The sequence below is a fragment of the Balaenoptera musculus genome, chromosome 2, assembly GCF_009873245.2.
Source record: "Balaenoptera musculus isolate JJ_BM4_2016_0621 chromosome 2, mBalMus1.pri.v3, whole genome shotgun sequence".
In the NCBI taxonomy this organism is placed as follows: domain Eukaryota; kingdom Metazoa; phylum Chordata; class Mammalia; order Artiodactyla; family Balaenopteridae; genus Balaenoptera; species Balaenoptera musculus.
Window position 1 is genome coordinate 33,148,009 of NC_045786.1, and position 22,684 is coordinate 33,170,692.

General features: G+C 42.1%; 1 protein-coding gene across 3 annotated transcripts in view; it reads right to left on the reverse strand.

The window, feature by feature from the left end:
• Positions 1-17,247, reverse strand: part of MTHFS (methenyltetrahydrofolate synthetase) — a 53,355-nt gene extending 36,108 nt beyond the window's left edge. The window contains exons 1-2 of one of the 3 annotated variants that reach the window (XM_036844430.1): positions 17,013-17,231; positions 8,884-9,145 (exon numbers count right to left, since the gene is read on the reverse strand). In XM_036844430.1, the coding sequence (XP_036700325.1) occupies positions 8,884-9,145; positions 17,013-17,129 (379 nt within the window). In that variant the 5' untranslated portion in view covers positions 17,130-17,231. The other 2 variants (XM_036844432.1, XM_036844431.1) reach the window with 2 other exon arrangements.
• Between the last annotated feature and the right edge of the window lie 5,437 nt (positions 17,248-22,684).

Here is a 22,684-nt window from a genome sequence, read left to right on the forward strand (position 1 = left end):
CCTGTTCCGTGAATAATGGTTCTGGTGCAGTATACTGTCAGGAGAGAAGGAAAATCCAGGTGGTAAAGCAACATTAATGAATGAGGTGTTAAGAAGAAAAATGGCACTTCAAAGGGCACTGGAGTGGAAAACAGGAGAACTGGGTGACCACTGCATTGTTATTAACTGCCTGTATGTCCTTGGGGAAGTCACTTGAACTCCGTGGGTTTCAATGATCCCCTCTGAACACAAGGAAGATGGAATGAGGACCATTAGTGTTTGCTCCACCTCCCCCAGTGCCTAACTCTGAAGGCAACGTTCTCAACTGTCCTGAGGGAGAGGTCACCCAAAACTCCTGTGAAGGCCTGTGGAGTGTGCAGAAGAACATGATAAGTTAATGCCCACAGACTGGATTATGAACGCAGCATGGACCCAGAGGCTGTTACACGCTTCACCAGGCACTCTGACTCAGGAGACGCAACAGACTTCAGTCTAGGTATGACTGTGCGTACTTGGCATTGTAGAAGGACACAGAGCAGCATCTCCACCTCCTCCTGGGCCCAGGAGCTACTCCAGCATGCAGCTTCTTTTGCTCCCTCATCCACATGGGGTGCATCAAGAGCCAAGGTGTGTGCAGGTCCCCTTGAGACCTGTGAGTTCCTACCAAGTTTTTACATGGATCAAGACTCAGAGACCCAAGGCCTATGCACCAACTCATAGCTCCCAACCCAGGTGCAACGGCACACAGCAGACACGGCAGGTACAACATTCCACCTGGATCTTAACTCTACACCTTCCCCAAAGCGAGTGCTGGGAGAAGATCAATTGCAAGGTTATTCCAGCCCAGGTCTAATGTGAACCCTTTATTCCCAAATACCAAATAAAAGTGTCACAGCATCTTATAAAACAACTATTTCTGATATACTTTTTAAAGTGCCCCTAGGTAGATGCTTATTATTTTTTAAATCCAGCTTTCCTTTAATGACTATAAAATATTGATCATCCATAAATTTATATAAGCGTTCTTTGAATTCATAATAGTGTTGGCTTTACCTCAAGACACTGTCACTGAAAGTCTGATGTGAACAACATGATGCTGGGGGACTTCCCTGGTGGCACAGTGGTTAAGACTCTGCACTCCCAATGCAGGGGGCCTGGGTTCGATCCCTGGTCAGGAAGCTAGATCCCACATGCATGCCGCAACTAAGAGTTTGCATGCCACAACTAAGGAGTCAGCATGCCTCAACTAAGGAGCCTGCCGGCTGCAACTAAGGAGCCCGCCTGCTGCAACTGAGACCTGGTGCAACCAAATGAATAAATAAATAAAATATTAAAAAACAATAAGAAAACAAACAAAAAAAACATGATGCTGGCACCAGGAGTACAGATGATTTAGGAGAAGGGCTCTGCTCTTAAAGAGTCCAAGTCGGGGCTTCCCTGATGGCACAGTGGTTAAGAATCCGCCTGCCAATGCAGGGTACACGGGTTCGAGCCCTGGTCTGGGAGGATCCCACATGCCGTGGAGCAACTAAGCCCATGCACCACAACTACTGAGCCTGTGCTCTAGAACCCGCAAGCCACAACTACTGAGCCTGCGCTCTAGAGCCCGTGAGCCACAACTGCTGAAGCCCACGCGCCTAGAGCCCGTGCTCTGCAACAAAAGAAGCCACAATAAGAGGCCCGCGCACCGCAGCGAGGAGTAGTCCCCGCTCGCTGCAACTAGAGAGGGCTCACGTGCAGCAACGAAGACCCAACGCAGCCAAAAATAAATAAATAAAAATTAATTAATTAATTTTTTTAAAACATAAAGAATCCAAGTCTCCAATGCTTTTTCCTGGGCCACCAAGCAATTCTCTGACATCCAGCTGGGTGTCCTACAATTCAACTCAATTCTGACACAGTCTACCTGGGGACAGTGTCAGATCCTACAGGGTAAGGGCTCAGTCCCACAAGACTGCCCGCCCTACCTGCAACCCCCATGCCAGATGCCAATGGCAAGTCCAGGTTGTTACCTGTACTTCTGACCTACAGGCTATACATCGGAGGTTCCCTCCTTGGGTTGGATTAGCTTGATTAATTTGCTAGAGCAGCTCACAGGACTCAGAGAAACATGTTACTAACTAGATTACCAGTTGACTGCAGAAGGCTACAGCCCAGGAGGAGATATACAAGGCAAGGTACAGGGAAAGGGCGCACAGCATCCAGCAGCTCCACGGGCTCGCCAGCCAGGAAGCTCTCCAAACCCCGTCCTTTGGGTTTTTATGGAGGCTTCACTGTAAAGGCATGATTGATTAAATCATTGGTCACTGGTGACTGATTCAACATCCAGCCCCTCTCCCCTCCCCAGAAGTCAGTGCAGTGGGGAGACTGAAAATTCCAACCCTCTAATCAAAAGTTGACTCCCCTGGTTGCTTTCCAAAGTCACCACATCAACATAAACTCAGGTCTGGTTGAAAGGGGTGTGCTATGAATATCAAGACACCTTTATGGCTCTTATTACTTGGGAAATTCCAAAGATTTTAGGAGTTCTGCCAGAAACTGGGATGAAGACCAAATATGTATTTCTTATTATAAATCACAATATCGCAAAGTCTCTCAGCAAAGAAAAGAAATATACCCCCTAAGAGAATTTGTACAACAGGGGGATATATGTTAAGTGCTGGGTGAGTAAGAATTAGAGAAGAAAGGGACTTGAGGATTGGGGGCAGTCAAGGAAGTGTTAGAGAAGGTGACAACAGCTTATTGTTGACAATAACTGACTTCTTTGTTTGTTTGTTTTTGGTTTTGGTTTTTTTAAAGATTTATTGATTGATTGATTGATTGATTGCTATGTTGGGTCTTCGTTTCTGTGCTAGGGCTTTCTCTAGTTGCGGCAAGCGGGGGCCACCCCTCATCGCGGTGCGCGGGCCTCTCATAATCGTTGCCTCTCTTGTTGCGGAGCACAGGCTCCAGACGCGCAGGCGCAGTAATTGTGGCTCACGGGCCTAGTTGCTCTGCGGCATGTGGGATCCTCCCAGACCAGGGCTCGAACCCGTGTCCCCCACACCGGCAGGCAGACTCTCAACCACTGCGCCACCAGGGAAGCCCTAACTGACGTTTTTGATCCTTCACTACATGAGCCAGTTCACTACAAGGCACTTCACATACATCATCTTACTTTATCCTCTAAGCAGCACAATGAGTGGCCACTGCAACTATCCCTGATTTCATAGGGAAAAATGTGTACTTTGTGATGTTGAGTAATTTCCCCAAGTGGTAAAGCCTAGATTCAAATTCAGATCAGTCTGACTCAAAACGCAATGACATTAAGAGCTAGACTAAAAGATACCACCTGGAAGGAACACCTAAGACATTCTAGCCTTGAAAAACAGTAGGTGTAACCAAATTTCACAGTAATGCACATAGTGTGTTCTCAGATGACAACTCAACCACTGCAAAAACAACAGAAGCCACATCAGCAACAAGAGCCCCTTTATTGAGCACCTAGTATATGCCAAGCACTTTTCATTCAAGCTTCATAACAGACCTGTGAGGTAGCTTCATCCACTCACAGGTGACAAGACTGACACTCAAAGGAGTTCAACAACCTCCCCAAAGTCACATAGTTAGAAAGTAGCAAAAGTAGAACTCACATCCAGGCTTATCTGATTCCCAAGTCTGGGTTCTCGACGGCTGTGAAATACTGTCTTCCAGCAGACTACTTTGGCTGAAGCAGAGGAACTGCACCAGGCGGAAGAAGGAGTCAAGGTGAAAAGACAGAGAGGCCCAGACAGCGGCCTGAATGTTTAAATTTTATCCAGTATCCCTTCTCTTGGCAACAGTTAGCTAGCAGGAACCTCAGTCTGCTCAGGCACACAGATCTATGCTGGGTACCGGAAAAGGCTTGAACAGGGTAGATGGCCTGTGCAAAAGAGGTACTTTAGGAAAGGCAATATGGCCAGGAAACCAACTGGAAGTGTATTCCAATGGAACAGATATGAAGAATCAAAACTGTAGACAAAGGATTCCCCAAAACTGGAATTAGAGAGAGACAGGTGATAAAAACATTACAAAGAAAAACCTGGTAATACTTGATAACTGGATGGGTAGAAAAGAGACAAGAATAAGTTTATGTTTACAAACTGGCTACTAACAGAAATGTGAAAAACACAAAGAGAATGGTAAGAAGGAATTTTGACATGCTGAAATCCAGGGACAGTGGGACATCTAAGTGGCAACAAAAAGCTGAACAGGACAGCACAAAGGACAGGGCCCTGTGATATGCTGGCACAAATCTGCCTCCAGAGGACAACAGGTTGGTTAACTCCACAACTGCAGGGACCAGGTCCACCCTGTTCCCCGCTGCATCCCCCATCACTCCTCCCACAGACGAGCGCTCAAGAAATATCTTCTGAATAAAGTATTACAATCCAACCCAAATTTCTCCACCCTATCGTCAAGGATATCACGACTCTGCCAAATGCCTTGATGAAATTCATACCCACTCTCTTTATTATATTCTTGCAGGTGCCATGCAATCCTACTGAAGAAAGAAAGGAGGTCAATTTAATGGGAATGACTTCAATAAACCAATCCTAACCCTCCCAAAAGTACTGATCATGAACAACCTAGAGGGATGTTACACATGTCATGTTCAAAGATTCTGTCCTTGACACTGCCCCATTCAGTCACTTTAAAATGTTTTGGTTGAGGACTAGAAAGTCTTCATTATGATCATTTATTTATTTGAGTCATGTGTCAGGCACCCACACATAGGTATGAATTCCTAAAGAGCTTCCAGAAAGATCAAAAATAAAAAATCAGCCCTGACAAGGTTATGACTGCAAAGAGCCTGTTATATTCTATAGAATTTCAGAAATGATTGACAGCATAGATGAGTTTGATTTTGGACTGTCCAGTATCCATTGCCCTTGTTCTGGAAACAGTACTTCTTGTTCCTGTGGTGGATCGCTCCCAGCCCACTCTCAGCTCAGTGGTTTGGGTAGGGCCGCACACGGGGGCACAGGACCGTGTCCAGTCAGTCAAACACATCCTTTCTCCCTGGTTACAGTGAGTGGCTCAGGGATGGACAAGTAAGACCCAGGCCTAGGTCACTCAGCCTCATCCATGTCCTTGGCCACAGTGATTGATTTCAGAATGGCCACTTGACCCAATTCGGGTCAGTAAGAGTTAAGACCAGGACTTTACTGGGACCGTTAGAAAACAGACTTGCTCTTTTCTGCTGGGACTGCTAGCAGTAAGGATGCTGTGGAACCTGAACTACCACGGCCACCTGTGGCACCAAGAAATGAAGCCAACATAGATGAAAGCGGAGTCAAAAGGCAGAGACAGAGTAGATCCTAATGACTCTGATCTGGCCATATCTAAAGCTAGCCCTTCTGTGGATTTTTCAGTCTCTGGGCCAATAAAATCTTATTTTTGCTTAAGCCATGTTGAATTAGATTATGTCCTTTCAGTGGAAAGATTCCTGGCTAATCTAGTTGCCCAAGCAGCCCTCACTTTGAGAACAAATTCAGTAAAGAGGCAGCCCTTCCACTTCTTTTACCCTTCTGTTATTTTGCTATATACATAATACAAAAATAGCCCGTGTGAAATTTTTGCTTAGGAACTTGTAATTGCAACTGAGGACACCAGAGCTCACTTTTTTCTAACCTGCCATAACGTGAGCGAACCAGAAAGATAAGCAGGCTACAGAAGCTATACTGGGGACAATCTGAGCTCTAGTCAGCTTGCAAACACTGTGAAGCCAGAATTATGCTGTAGCACTGAAGATGCCACATTCTAAACTGCTGATGTGAGTAAAAATCCACGGTGCAGAATGTGATGCTGGGAGATAACAAACAGCAGAGACTGCGAATCGAACATTCTATAAACAACAGCAAACAGCATTAGCTCCCAGGCTGCAATTGCAAGAAACTACAGGTATAATTCCCTAACCCTTTGCAATGCCGAGTGCAAGCATCTGCAAAGAAAAACACATGGGGAGAAAAAGCAACCTGTCCCACCAATACAGCATGAATAAATGGTATGGAGGAGAAAAAAAATGAATAAGCAGTTTTGTGAGTGAACTTTTTTCTATTCAGGGCCAAGCCCTGAACTTCTATATTCTTAATATTCTGTATCTTTTCATTTGACTTATATTTGATATATACGACAGGTTGGGATAGTCATTCTACTTACGTATGTTTTCTGTCTCCCCAGCTAAAGTGTGAGCGCCTTGAAGTCCAGGACCTTATCTTTCCAGAGCTAACACAGTGTCTGATACAAAGTAGATGTTCAGGAAATGTTTGTTGGAAATTATCAAAATGTTAAACACTCAGGTAGCATTGAGTTGACTGCATAATGAATAATCCTGCCTTCCTTGTTTAAAATTAATAATAGTTACCATTTACTGAATAGCTCCTATGTGCCAAATGACGTGCTAAAACCTATATATAAATGATTTAGCTCATTTGTTTGAACTGAGTTTATCCTAACCAGGAAGTACAGCTAAGTTAAGAGGAAAGATCATGCTTCTTCCTTACTCTTCCCCGCTATCGTACTTAAACAGAAATAGAACAAATGCATGAAGGTTCAGGGTGACACATTTTAGCTCAACCAAAGGAATATATTCTACAAGGAGCAGAGCTGTTCTACAAAGACAATGGGCTGCCTCTGGAGAAACTGGTTACTGGAGGATACCAAGTAGCATTTCAATTAGCCGGGACATCACAGAGTGATGCAAGCATGGAAGGAGCTGTTAATATGGTCAATCAGAATTAGGAAAGTGCCCTGGGCTTCACCCATAAGCCCGTGAGTCTGGAGAAGTAGTTGATGAAGTGTGAGCAATGCCAGAGCCTACAATTCCTATCTTTTCTTATCTATAAGCCTGGGCTACCTCCCAAGATACACTACATTCCCTTATGTTTCATTGTCTTAAAATGTTTTATAACGTTGGCATTCATCTGGTCTAGGAGGTAGATCTGAGTGTACTTTTGGTGTCTAAACATCTAGCAAAGCACAGGACTGTATAATATAGGAGAAAAAGTAGCAAAGTAAATAATCCCCCTACTACCATGAGACCTTGACTCTGTCCCTTCCCGTGCTGTCATATTGATTTTATAGGTTATGTTGTAACAATAAAAAGGAACAGAAATTGAGAGAAGATTGCATAAAGCTTCACTGGGATTTCTTTGCAACTATTTAAGTCTTAATCAAAAATACATACCCCTAAGACAGGTTTGAGGCATCGTAGTACAAAATAGTACCCTTAGCTTGTTTTGCTTCCAGCTCTTTGACTGCTTGATAATGATTAAATCTCCCAAGTGGCTGTTGGCCAGGGAATAGCACGTATAAAGGTCCAGCAGTAGAAAAAGCAAAATGGGGCTGGCCTAATTGAAAAGATACATACACTCCAATGTTCACAGAAGCTATCTGCAATAGCCAAGATATAGAAACAACCCAAGGGCCCATCAACAGGTGATTGGTTTAAGAAGATGTGGTGTACGTGTGTGTATACACACACACACACACACACACACACACACACACACACACACACACACACAATGGAATACTACTCGGCCATAAAAAAGAATGAAACATTGCTATTTGTGGCAACATGGATGGATATAATATCAAACATTATATGATGTCACTTGTATGTGGACTCTAAAAAAAATAATACAAATTAATCTATATACAAAACAGAAACAGACTCACAGACATAGAAATAAATTTACGGTTACCAAGGCAGATAAATTAGGAGTATGGGATTAACAGACACAAATTACAATGTATAAAATAGATAAGCAATGAGGATTTACTGTACAGCACAGGGAACTATATTTAATATCTTATAATAACCTATAATGGAAAATATATATATATATATGACTGAATCATTCTGCTATACACCTGAAACTAACACAATATTGTAAATCAACTATATTTCAATTTTTTAAAAATGGGGTTGGGAAACTGGGAGAGATTCAGAGTGGCTGAAACTCAGACTATAAAGTGAGGGAGTAGAAAGATGTAAAAATGGGAAGAATAGCAAGGCCAAATCAGGAAGAGCCTTGTTAAGGAATGTTTGATTCAAACTAAGGGCAGCAGAAAGTCACTGAAAGACTTTAAACAGGGGAGAGAAATGGTCAGCTTTGCATTTCAGAAATCTTGTTTCAATTACTACATAGATAATAGATTGAGAGGGAGGAGAGGAAGAAGAGTTAGGAGGCTGTTATAATAACCCAAGCAAGGGAAGATGGTGGCTTAGACTGCAGTGGTAGCAGTGGGATTACAGAGGAGTGGACAGGTTCAATAAATAACTCAATATGTAAAATCACCAGGACTCGGCAATGGGCACACATGGAACATGAGGGAAAGAGAAGAATCAAGGATGATCTTGAGATTTCTGGCATGGTGAATTGGGTGGTGATGGTACTATACACTAAGAGAAACACAGGATAGTGGGCATGAGGGAATATGATTCAGTTTGGAACATGTTGTGTTGGAGATGACCATGTGATACCCAAGTAGTTGACAGGTCTGAGCTGGAGATATAAATGCTTATAGCATTAACAATAAGGTACTCATTACCATACAGACCATAATTGAAACCATGGGAAATGCAATATTATTCAGGGAAAATGTATAATCCAACCCACAAGGTCAGGGCAGGAGTCTGTGAAAAGGCAACAATACCTTAATACCTTACTATTACAGTTGACACTTCACAGCTTACAGAGGGCATCGCACCCTAAACTAGGTTAGGCCGGTGTCTTGGAATATAAGTGAAATACAAATTCATCCCTGTAGGAAAAGTGACCCCCACTGACCCAACCATAACAAGCGGATCAGAGGTCTAACAACCCATCACAGCCTGAGAGCATCCTAAGGTGCAGATTCTAATACCATAACACTCACCTGTGGACAAGGCCTCCTCCCGAACCTCGACCTCACTGGGCTGATGAATATTCCAGGATGTTTTGGGAAGTGAAGAGATTTCCTCAGGCGATGCTAACTTCACCATATCCATGTGATTGCTCTGGAACTGGTACCGTGGGATAAAGCAGGTTTTGCCTTGTTGGAAAATGTCCTTGATGATCTCTTCTGTCTCAATTTCATCTTGCATACTCAGAAAGATGGAGATTCTTTTGGACTTTTGATATTGACTATGGGTAAACACCTAAATGGGAAATGATGGCGGTTATAATTTCCAAGATTATACTTTTAAAAATTAGTGGCTCCCCTTAACAGTTTGAACACTTTCTCCTTTTTCTCTCAGCCTTCTCCAACCTCTTTATCTAAAAACAAACAAACAAAAACAGCAGAGTGGTATATAATAGGTCAAATAATACTGCATCCTGAAGCCTGACTTTAACTTCTGGACCCAACACTTACTTCTCTGATCCTTTTACACATCTCTGGCAGGTGTGACAATTCATTAAAAAGTCACTGTGAGGCCCTGCTGTCTGCATCGAGAATTCCAAGCTTGACCCCCACCTACCCGTTCTAGCAGACTTCAATCCTGTCACCCACTTCCCCGAGAGTCTCTGCTTTATTTTAACTCTGAACCTCTCACAAGCTTCTTTACTCCTTGGATGGTCAGCCTTCTCTCCTGCCAAATTCTACCCATTTAAGCCCAACTCAAGGCCTAACTTTCCCTGACTCCTAGAGAACCCTTACTATGTTTAGAGTCACTATACAACCTAACAATTATGTGTTGTCATAAGTTGATTATTAATTGTTTGGCGTGCCCTAAATGTAGCATCCTGGCCAGTCTGTAAACTCCCTGGGGCAGACAGCATGCCATACAGTCTTCTTAGCTCTACCCACCTCCGTCCCATCTGCTATAAGCTCTTCGGTTCAAATGAATGTTAAAATGTTCACAAAGATGGAAGGTGGGGGGATCCTGGAGAGGCAAAGGCCTTCTAAAAGCAAGTGCCATGTTGTAAAGAAGGTGCACCTGGGGAAAGCAACCCCTTCGTACTCAGTTTAATTAATTGATTAATTAATTTTTTGACCGTGCTGGTGTGCGTGATCTTAGCTCCCCGCCTAGGGATTGGACCCATGCCCCCTGCAGTGGAAGCACAGAGTCTTAACCACTGGACCGCCAGGGAAAGTACCCCCTTTGTACTCAGTTTAATCATTCATGAGGCAGAAGAAATGGGCTGAGCTTTGCTCACACAAGAAATTTTAATAATCTCAGAACTTCCCCAGTCTCAGAAGTTAGCTCTTAGTTCCCTTTTTTTTTCCTTCCTTTTCTGTTCTTCCCTGTTCTCCGAGCTGAGAAGGAAAAGTTACTGCAGAAGAGACTTATAGGGCTTTCCTGGTGGTGCAGTGGTTAAGAATCCACCTGCCAATGCAGGCGACACGGGTTGGAGCCCTGGTCCGGGAAGATCCCACATGCCACGGAGCAACTAAGCCCGTATGCCACAACTACTGAGCCTGCGCTCTAGAGCCCGCGAGTCACAACTACTGAGCCCATGTGCCACAACTACTGAAGCCCGTGTGCCTAGAGCCTGTGCTCCACAATAAGAGAAGCCACCACAATGAGAAGCCCACGCACTGCAACAAAGAGCAGCCCCAGCTCGCCACAACTAGAGAAAGCCCGCATGCAGCAACAAAGACCCAATGCAGCCAAAAATAAATAAATAGATTTATTTTTTTTTAAAAAGTGACATAATATGAGTGCCAGAAAGACACAGGCACAGAAAGTCAAGTTATTCCTAATAAAAAGGGACACAGAAGTTAAGTAGATATAGCACACCAAACCAGTGCTAAGGAAGGAAGTTAACTCTACCTTTCTGAGCAGTTACATAGCTGTTATCAGGCCTGAAGTGGGCAAAGCAAATGGAACTGTGAAACCCAGAAGTTGGGCAGATCTGAGGTTTTTGGCACCCAAGTACTTTCTGGGAAAGTTAAATGTCTATATTGTTCTCTTTAAAGCAGAACACAGAAAATCAAAAGCTGAATAAGCAGTAATAAACATCAGTTAAAATTCAGTGTGAGACTATGTATACACACTTATCTTTCTTTCTTCCTCAAATCTCATGTATAGGACAGTAAAAAAGCACACAAAAAAGAAAGCCAGGATAGCACTGATAACAAGAGGATAGAGATTTCACTAGTTTCTGCAAGACAGAGTGGATGGGACAGTATTTACAGACAAAAGAGCAGCAGATCACAACACTTGGGGAACATGGATGTAGGTCAGACAGAATCCATTCTTCCCATGGAATTCCAAAGTGACTACAAAAAGCAAAGGAAATCCCCATTAGCTATCACACCTTCATTCATAAATATGTACAGACAGTAACAGTTCATCAAACATTTTAGAAAGCCAAAACACAAATTAGAAGGATTTTTTAAAAGGGGGATTGATACAGCCACTATGGAGAACAGTACCTTAAAAAACAGTTCCTTAAAAAACTAAAAATAGAACTATCATATGATCCAGCAGTCCCACTCCTGGGCATATACCCAGAGAAAACCATAATTCAAAAAGACACATGCACCCCAGTGTTCATTGTAGCACTATTTACAATAGCCAGGACATGGAAGCAACCTAAATGTCCATCAACAGAGGAATGGATAAAGAAGATGTGGTACATATATACAATGGAATATTACTCAACCATAAAAAGGAACGAAATTATGCCATTTGCAGAGACGTGGATGGACCTAGAGACTGTCATACAAAGTAAGTCAGAAAGAGAAAAACAAATTAATGCATATATGTGGAATCTATAAAAATGGTACAGATGAACCTATTTTCAAAGCAGAAACAGAGACACAGGCGTAGAGAACAAACATATGGATACCAAGGGGGAAAGGGGGTGGGGGTGGGAGGAACTGGGAGACTGGGATTGACACATATACCCTAATATGTATGAAACAGATAACTAAGGAGAACCTACTATATAGCACAGGGAACTTTACTCAATGCTCTGTGGTAACCTAAATGGGAAGGAAATCCAAAAAACAGGGGATATATGTATACGTATAGCTGATTCACTTTGCTGTACAGCAGAAACTGACACAGCAGTGTAAAGCAACTATACTCCAATAAAAATAAATAAATAAATAAAAATAAAAGAGGAGGTGGGGGGAGTGATCCAGCAGGAAACTGAGATAATTATAATTCCGAGAACATGGATTTTAAAAAATTCTAATTAGTTTTCTCAGACAAGTTCAAGAAGATAGGTGCATCTATAAAACAACAGGCTGCTTTGGAAAGAAAGCAATCGGAGAATTAAAAAATACCTGGAAATTAAAATTAAGATTACCAAAATTAAAACAATTCAGGAGAAAGCCTCAAGTAGGGGAAAAAGACAAAGATGTGGGGAAAATGAGAAAAAATGTTAAGAGACATAGAAGATCAATCTAGGATTTTTACTATTTGATTAACAGGAATTGCAGAAAGGAAAAGAAGTAATCAAAGACATAATAGATAAAGATACCAGTCTTCAGACTGAATGGAGGTCATGGATGCTGAGCAGAACAAAGAAAATTAATTTTAAACTTGAAATTCAAACTCTCAATCAGGTAAAAACATTTCCTAATGTATAAAGTATTAAAAACTTTACCCTCATAGATATTTTCTCCCAAAAAAAGTTACTTGAGAATACAATCTAATAAAATATCAACAAAAAAAAAGGGGATTCTCTGGTGGCGCAGTGGTTAAGAATCCGCCTGCCAATGCAGGGGACACGGGTTCGAGCCCTGGTCCAGGAAGATCCCACATGCCGCAGAGCAACTAAGCCCATGCGCACAACTACTGAGCCTGTGTGCCACAACTACTGAGTGTGCGCTCTAGAGCCTGCGAGCCACAACTATTGAGCCCACATGCCACAATTACTGAAGCCCACGCACCTAGAGCCCGTGTTCTGCAACAAGAGAAGCCCCCGCGATGAGAAGCCCGCACACCACAACAAAGAGTAGCCCCCGCTCACCGCAACTAGAGAAAGCCTGCACACAGCAACAAAGACGCAACGCAGCCAAAAATAAATAAAGAAAATAAAGAAAAAGAAGAAGGAAGGAAGAGATCTAAGAGAGAAGATACTGGATTCAAGAAACAGCCCTAACTTAAAAGCAGAGAATGAGGAACCCCAGGGCAATGGCTATAGCACAGACTGAAAGTCGACCAGACCAGAAGGAGCAGTGGACTAGAGTACTTTCAAGAAGAAAGTGGATTTATTTTAACAGACAAAATGAAAAAGAATCTATTGATAAGGCATATTCTTGTTGGCCAAAAAGGAAAAACAAAGGCAATCAGAAACTTGAACAGAGAGCTAAATTAGAAATTTATACTCCAAATAGAAAAATTAAGCACGCCATAATTTCAAGCAATTATAAAGCATAAGAAAAAAGAAAGTATTTGAGGGCTTCCCTGGTGGCGCAGTGGTTGAGAATCTGCCTGCCAATTAAGGGGACACGGGTTCGAGCCCTGGTCTGGGAAGATCCCACATGCCGCGGAGCAACTAGGCCCGTGAGCCACAATTACTGAGCCTGCGCGTCTGGAGCCTGTGCTCCGCAACAAGAGAGGCCGCAATAGTGAGAGGCCCGCGCACCGCGATGAAGAGTGGCCCCCGCTTGCCGCAACTAGAGAAAGCCCTCGCACAGAAACGAAGACCCAACACAGCCATAAATAAATAAATAAATAAATAAAAATTAAAAAACAAAAACAAAAAGAAAGTATTTGATATTAACACTTGAAACATTCCCCTCCTAGCCACACACATCTAGTGACATTGAATTGTATATCCTTTTCTTACACATTCAATGATACAATTTGTTTCTGTAGTGAACACTATATATATAACCACAATACTGTAAATACTATTTACTTGAATTTCAAGTTTGAAAATCAGGCACAGAAAATGCTCAGTAGACTCATTATAGTTATAGAACAGAACACAAATATTATAAAAACTTGGCAATGTAAATATAATGATACAGGTGTCAGAAATAGGCAGATAGAATGGAAAACAAAATGAGTACTTGGCACTAATTTCCTCATCTTATTTGTTGAGGAGTCAAGATATGGCATAAAGTATAATTTCTTTACCACACATTACTTTTCTGATAAAATTCTAAATTATTAAAAAAATGCTGTGTCAATAAGAATAAATTTGCCTTTTTTAAAATTATTGGGAGAAAGGCATCATTTAATACCTTTACTGTATTGAACATGCACTATGGCAAAACACTGTTCTAGTGCCAGTATGTTGATATTTTGGGCCTTGATCCATTGGTTGGTCATGAAGTCAACAGTGGGTTACAATCAGCAAATGAAATAGAAAATATTAAAGTTCGTTGTATATAGTAAGAGTTGTCAAACACCTGGTTGTGAAACAGATTTCTTATATGAGTACATTTATTTGTATGGAGTAAAATGTGTTTATTACTGGGAGTCATGGGTCTGCTTTTGAATTTTTCTCTCTCTGATGCCAGCTCTCAGTTGTCAATCTACTGGTATCAGTGGTTCTGTCTCTATATGGCTACTATTCCCACCTGGAGTTTTTTTTAATTCTAATCTACTATAGACAAAGAAACCAAACTGAACTCATCTTTATTGTTCCCATGCCCCTCCAAAATCTGCTCCAACTCTTACCTTCCTTGTGCCTAGTAATGTTCAAAACCCTTTATCCCCAGCTCTAAAGTTTGGAATCATAGGTGACCCCCCTTTTCCAGTACTCTCTAATCTCCATCCAGTTAATTGCCAAGTCCCGCTGATTCTCACTACATAGTCTCTCATTTACCTGCTTTTTCCCCTCACCTTCACCGCCCATGCCCTTGTTTACATCTTTATTACCTCTCACCCAAATTATCACAACAGCCCCTTACTGGTCTCCATGTATTTTTTTTCTCATTCTTCCACCCCCAACCCATTTTCCAAAAATGCTGCCAATATTCTCTTCCTAAAGGATATATCAAATATATGTAAAGCACTCAATGCATCCCTTAACACACTTCTTTAACCTTCACGATAGGTCTTCAAGGATGACATTATCCTTCTTACAGATAAGGAACCAGAGGCTCAGAAAGATTAGGGGACTTGTCCAAGGCCATATGCAGCTAAAACGCAGTGGAGCCAGATTAAATCCAGAGCTAGAGTTCCAAAACCCATGTTAAATTGTCTTTCCTTCTCTTGCCAAAATATTCCTGCACATGTTCACCCACCCTATCTTCCCTTCACCTGACAAAATTCATCTTGTACTACAAAATATTTCTCAAACATCTCCCCATAGAAAGAAAGTCTTCTGATTCCCCCTCCCCTAAGCTTGGTTTCTACAGCTTTGGTGTTTACCTTTACCGTACATCTCAAAGCACTGCAATTCTTTATTCACATGTCTGTTTCCTCTTGAAGACTCTCTGCTCCTTCAGAGAAACAATCCTACCTTAATATTTATTTGGCTGCGCTGGGTCTTTAGTTGCAGCACGTGGGATCTTTTAGTTGCGGCATGCAGGCTCTTAGTTGCGGCATGCAGGATCTAGTTCCCTGGCCAGTGATCGAACCCGGGCCCCCTGCATTGGGAGCGCATAGTCTTAACCACTGGACCACCAGGGAAGTCCGACAAGCCTATCTTTTTCATTCCTACAACCCAGTACATAGCAAAGTATGGCCCACAGTATGAGTTCAATATATGTGAATTAATTAGCTAAGTTTTAAGCACCTAGAGAGTAAGGATAAGATTCTATACTTCTCTACATCCACTAAAGCAACTAATGCCTTCCTCATATAGCTAAAAATACTGAGTTTGAATAAATAAACTAACATCTGCATAGAAACCCTCCTGCACACCTATGTATATGAAGAGGGGGATGAAATGCTTGTATTTGCTTTACTGCTTTAACCCATAGGAACCTTGAATTTGAGAAACTAATGGATGATAGACTAGCGAAGGATAATTTAAAAATTCTTACGGCGTATCTAATTTCAAGGGACATCAAGGAAAAGAACTCCCATGCTAATTTCCGAATATAACATTGGTATCTATGTCAGAGACAGGATGCTGGGGAAGACGGATCATTAGTTTGACTTAGAATTACTAACATTTACTTATTCACGGGGACATCAATTTTTTTTCCCTTGGGCGTCCAACAAAAACCAGTCTCCCAGACATCTTTAGCACATGCCTTCAGGACAGGATCTATCCGCCATTTTACTGATACGAAAACTGGCATTACATGAACTTGTATTATACTACACGGTAGTATATAACAAGTCAGTCTGCGAAAGTAACAAAATCGAGGTATTATAACCAACAGGCACGAAACTGGACTCATTCCCCTAATTTCCCTCTTCTGCTTCCTATCTTCTTGGGTAGCCTAAGTATGAGAATCAGTTCTTTCATTAATTCAGAAACGCATTTAATGTTCACCTACTGAGTGATAGGAGGAGGCTAGGCCCTGAGGCTACGGAGACCAGGGCTCTGCCCTCCACAGGCTCAGTGAAGGGCTTCCATCCTTGAGCATCTCTGCACCCCATCTTGGGCTCCCTCGTCTGAAGTAATTGCATCTTTCTCTGATCATTTTACTGCTATGACTGGACTCTAATTTTTTTTATTATTTTTTTTTTTGGTCGCGTTGCGTGGCATGTGCGATCTTAGTTCCCCGACCAGGGAGCCAACCCGCGCCCCCTGCAGTGGAAGCGCGGAGTCCTAACCACCGGACCGCCGGCGGGAAGTCCCCTGTAATTCATTCAGACTCACTGAAGGCACACTGGCGCTCAGGTGTCCGCCCGTCTCCCACTCTAGATCTTTCTGCTCTTACGCTGCTCTTACCTCAGCAGTGTGTCACCCACTTCCATCCTCTCCCTCACAAACCCCATAACTCTCCACGGCGCCATCGCCCCGGGACACTGAGCACAACATCGTCCCAGCACCCACAACAGGACTTGCGCGCGCTCAGGGGAACACTGCGCGCCTTCAGCGGACGTGCGCGCGCCGGGCGGACGTGCGCGCGTCGGAGGTCTGCGCCTGCGCAGATCCGCAGGCCTGAAGGCGTCCGGTCCCGGCGTTACGGTGGCTGTCGTCGCGTTCTCCCACCTTCTGGGCCAAGAGGCGGGACTGGCGCAGCCGCTCCTCGGCGCTCAGCGCCCGCAAACGCCGCTTCAGCTCGGCCCGTAGGCTCCGCTTGGCGCTGCTCACGGCCGCGGCCGCCATCTCGCGGGTGCGATCCGGGTCCCGTCCGCAGGCCGCTGGGTCCGCCCGCCCCGGGGAGTGTCCGGGCTCGGCCGGGCGCGCCCCCCGCTTCCGGGTCGCCGGGCGCACCACGCCTCCCGCCCTTGGTACCCGAACTAAGTGCCTTCGCGGTCAATGTAAGCCCCTCCCCCAGCAAGTCGAAGGCAGCCGTGACAGCTCTGCACGCCTGACCTCCCTGGGCCGGCGGTACTACTGGAAGGAGTTATGTAAAGGCTCAGGATTCCCTGGGTGCCACGTGTCGTGTAGTACTGGGGCTCTCTGGGGCCTGAAAAGGCAAAGGCAGAGCCGAATAGAGAAATCTATATGATACGCAGTCCTGTTAGCTAAAGGGAAGATGACTTTTTTAGTCTGTAATAAAGACTTCCTCTTTTTCTTTTCCAGTAGCTGGGAGGGAGCTGGTTTACTGCCGATGGGCGGGACAGATCCTTGATGAAGCAAGTGATTTTCTCTTACTATCAGCATGTCTCTTCTGTTCACCTCTGGAGAACTCAGGACTGAAAGTTAGTTCATTACAGGCTCAAGGTCCAACAATATTTTCACTGTAGAATAACTGGAACTTGCTCCTACTATAAAAGTTCTGTTCCGGGACTTCCCTGGTGGTCCAGTGGTTAAGACAACGCTTCCAAAGCAGGGGGTGCGGGTTCATCCCTGGTGGGGGAACTGAGATCCCACATGACGCATGGCCAAAAAAATAAAATGAAAAAAAAAAAAAAAGTTCTGTTCCTTCAGAAACAGAAGATTTGAGAAAGTGTAGACACCAAGAATTTTTTTCTCTTGCAGGGCATGTGACCTGGATTGGGAGGAGAGAGGATAGTAGCTCAAGGGAATAACTAGGCGTGGAGAAAGGCTCCATAATCTGATGAAAAGGTGAGAAAGTTAATTAATCGGTGGATAAAGAAAATAAACTTTGAAATTGTTGGAAATTTAGAGAAAATACAGCAAGTCTATGTGAAGGTTTAGTAAGTTTTATGTCAATAAATCAACTTTGCTAAAATGTGTGTGGAAAAAGAAGCATTGAAGAATAGCTAGGAGAACGCTGAAGAAAACAAAAGACCGCAGCAGGGAACTAGCCTTTCCAGACACTGAAACATATTATAAAGGCTCTATAATTAAAACAGTGTGGTACTGCCACTTGAATATACAGTGGACCAGTGGAATAGAATAGAAAGAACAGAAGGAGATATAGAACGGACTTCCTAGCCTCCATAATCACATAAGCCAATTCTTTATATTCTCTTTATAGATAGATATTGTCTATTTGTTCTGTATCAATACATACGTATATATATACACACACATACACATATATCAGGAGATAATATTAATAGATATATTATCAGGTATATATAGTAAGATATAAGATATATATATATATCCTATTGGTTCAGTTTCTCTGAAGAACTCTAATACAGATTTCTATATGCTAACAATGAATAATCTGACATTTAAAAAACAATTCCATTTACAAGAGCATTAGAAAAATAAAATACTTAGGTATAAATTTAACAAAGGGAGAGTTAAACTTCTGAAAGCTACATGGCATTGTTGAAAGAAAGAAAACCTGTATAAGTGAAAGGACAGCTCATGTTTATAGATCGGAAGATTTAGTATTTTTAAGATAGCAGTACTCCACAAATTAATCTATAGAATCAATGCAGTCCCTATCAAATTTGGCCTTTTTGCAGAAATCAATAAGCCAATCCTAAAATTCATATGGAAATGCAAGGAACCCAGAATAACCAAAACAACTTTGAAAAAGAAGAACAGAGTTGGAAAACTCACACTTGCCAACTTCAAAAGTTACTACAAAGTTACAGTAATCAAGACAGTATGGTATTTGCTTAAAGATAGATAGGAAAATGTCATAGAATTGAGAGTCCAGAAATAAGCCTTTACATTTATAGTTGATGTGTTTTTTTTTTGACAAAAGTACCAAGATAATTCTATAGGTAAAGAATAGTCTTTTCTAACAAATGATGCTGGGACAGCTAAATGTCTACATGCAAAAGTTAACTCAAAATAGATAAAAGACCTAAATATAAGAGCTAAAATGAAACTCTTGGAAGAAAACATAGGCATAAATCTTCATCACCTTGGCTTCAGCAATGGTTTCTTAGTTATAACACCAAAACCACAAGCAAGAAAGGAAAAGTAAATTGGACTTCATCAAAATTAAAAACATTTGTGCATCAAAGGACACTATCAAGAAAATGAAAAGACAACCTACAGACTGGGAGAGAATATTCACACAAGTCATATATCTGACAAGGGACTTGTATCTAAAATATATAAAGAACTCTTCAACTCAGCAATTAAAAAAAAAAAAGATAATCCAATTTAAAAACGCACAAAGGACTTGAATAGACATTTCTCCACATCAGATATCCAAATGACCAATAAGCACTTAAAAAGATCACCATTAGTCATTAGAGAAATCCAAATCAAAACCACAGAGAGGCACCACTTCTCACTAGGGTGGCTATAGTAAAAAAAACGAGATAAATGTTGACAAGGGTGTGGAGAAATGGGAACCCTTATAATGTTCTACATACATATACATACAAGAAGGGTGTGGAGAGAAGCCAAAATAGAATACAAGCAGGGACGAACAAACTGAACTGTATTGTCAGTGATTAGCATAACCACAACAAGTGGGTGGAGAAGAAAAAAAACTTAAGTAACTTTGGAAAACAGTATTTGACTGTATACTGTAAGGCCAAAGACAAAAATAACTTTACACAAATATTGCACTAGTTAGTATGTTTATTTTTCACAGGGGTGTATATTAACAATTGTGAAGTGACTTTATTCTAGAATTGAACAAATAAGGAAAGATATTGTGGATAATGAGTCAGGTTTCTCCCCTGTTGGAAAAGAAGTTACAACATAAAGAAAGAGGGAATTGGGGAATGAACCCTGTGGTGCTGGATAATTAGAAGTGTCAGTATTGAAACTAACACAACATTGTAAATCAACTATACTCAAAAAAAAACCGAAGTGTCAGTATGAACCCATGGTTTTAAATATATAAACAAATGGATAGATACAGAAATAAATAGAGATATGTATGTTGAAAGCGCACATATATTTCCTAGCTCTGTTTGGGAGAGGGCCTAGAAGCAGTGACACTGCAGTAGCAATGAAATCTAGCAACCAGATCTTGATTTCTAAATATTCTCTGATAAACAACCAGGGCTTCTTGATTCTAGAGTTGAGGCAGGAACAAGATGGGCCTGGAACAAATTGTAGGGCCATAGAGTAAGGAAGTGATTTTTTTAAAAATAAATTTATTTATTTATTTATTTTTGGCTGTGTTGGGTCTTCATTGCTGCACACGGGCTTTCTCTAATTGCAGTGAGCGGGGGCTACTCTTCGTTGCAGTGCACGAGCTTCTTGTTGCAGTGGCTTCTCTTGTTGCAGAGCACAGGCTCTAGGTGCACGGGCTTCAGTAGTTGTGGCATGTGGGCTCAGTAGTTGTGGCGCATGGGCTTAGTTGCTCCGTGGCATGTGGGATCTTCCTGGACCAGGGCTCGAACTCGTGTCCCCTACATTGGCAGGTGGCTTCTTAACCACTGCTCCACCAGGGAAGTCCCTATGTTTTTATTTCTTTTGAATAAATACGTAAGAGTGGAGTTGCTGGGTCCTACAGTAAGTATGTGTTTAACTTTATGAGAAGTTGCCGATCTGTTTTCCAAAGCAGTTGTACAGTTTGCCATTATCACCAGTGGTGGATGAGAGTTCCAGTTATTCCACATCTTCCTCAAGGGTGGTATTATTAGTCTTTTTTATTTTAGCCATCCTGGAGGATGTGCAGTGGTCTCATTGTGGTTTTAATTTGCATCTCCCTCATGATTAATGGTGTCCCAGCATCTTTTCCATGTCTGTTGACCATCTACTTTTGTGTGTGAAGTGTGTGTTCCAATTTTTTGCCAATTTTTAAATTAGGTTGATGGTCCTGTTGTTATCGAATTGTACAAGTATTATATTTATTCTGGATACAAGTCCTTTGTCAGATAATAATGTGACATATATTATCTCTCATTCCATGGCTTGCTTTCTTTGAGTTTTTTTTTTTAAACAGCTTTATTGAGATATAATTCACATACCCTCTCTTTGACTGCTTAACTGTGTCTTTTTAAAAGAATTTTAAAATTTTGGTGATTTCTAAATTACCATTTTCTTTCTTTTCTGGTTCAGGTTTTTTGTATTGTAGCTAAGAAATCTTTGCCTACTCCAAGGTTGTGAAGATTTTCTCATGTGTTTTCCTCTTGGAGTTTTATAGTTCACATTTAGGTCTGTGATCTGTTTTCACTTTCATTTTTGTGTTTGGCTTGAGGTAGGAGTTGAGGTTCATAAAAGCCTTTTTTCTTTAAAGTGCTAAACAGAACACACAGTGAGCTGCACTGTGAAAGACCAGGTCACCAACCAAGCCAGAAATGGTCAGTGATATCCCAGTGTCACTTTGTTAAATAGATCATGGCAGTGTAAAAGCCAGGGTTTGTGGTTTCTTGTGCAAGTGTATTCCAGGTAGCAGTACCCTTACACATGCTTCCTGTTTATGTCCGTTCATGACTATTCATTCCCACCACTTAGCTCAGTTAATGCAAAAATGAATTAAAACTTAACACAGTTCAGTAGGGGGAGGGGAGGCACTTGGCTGAAGAGGGAAAAAGAAAATGCTCCCTGCCTCCTGCAGACACAAGCCCAGGTGGCCTAGGTAGTTGCCTCTCAGATGTGATTTGATAAGTAACCAAAGCTACTTTTGTCAAAAATATTTCCCTACTGACTTGCCCCAGTGTCCTAATCCCCACCATTAAGAATCACTATGAGAGGTAAAGCATGAATTAACTGAAATCCCCTGTGAAAATGCCCATAGCCTGAAGGGGGTGCTGGGGAGGGAAGGCTGTGGTTTCTTTATTGGATCAATCAACAACTTCCTAGGAAAGGAAAAGCAAGCCCCAGTGGGGCAGAGATTGTATTGAGGGAGGAAAAGGAAGAGTGGGAAAGTCGAGAACAAGGTACTGTGCTCCCATGTTGCAACTAGATTTGCTGACCTAAAAAATCAGAACACAGGGGCTAATAAAAGACATAATTTTCTACTTTGTGAAATTTTTAAATAGAGAGTTTAACAGTGGCCCAGTGTTGAATGGTTTACCTGTCTTTGTTCAGACTCTCCCGGAGTCTCCTCCATATCTGGTTGCCATATTCATCAACTTTACATGGCAACTCTAAAGTGTGGCAGAGAGGGCATTGGTGGAAAACCCTACGTAAGCATCTAGGGGCACTGGGGACTCCAGAAAGCTTGGAGCCCAGAGGTACATGAGAAGCAGACCTCACCCATCATCAGTCTAGACTGGCGACACCAAAAATGATTTTTGGGTAATGGACACACCCTTAAGAAAATCTGCCAAAGACATCACCTTCCTGGTCATCATTCTCTTAATTCAATCTCTGTACCCTGTATTGAGCTTTACCCTTTTGTTGGACCCGCAGGCCAGACACAAATTATGTATAGA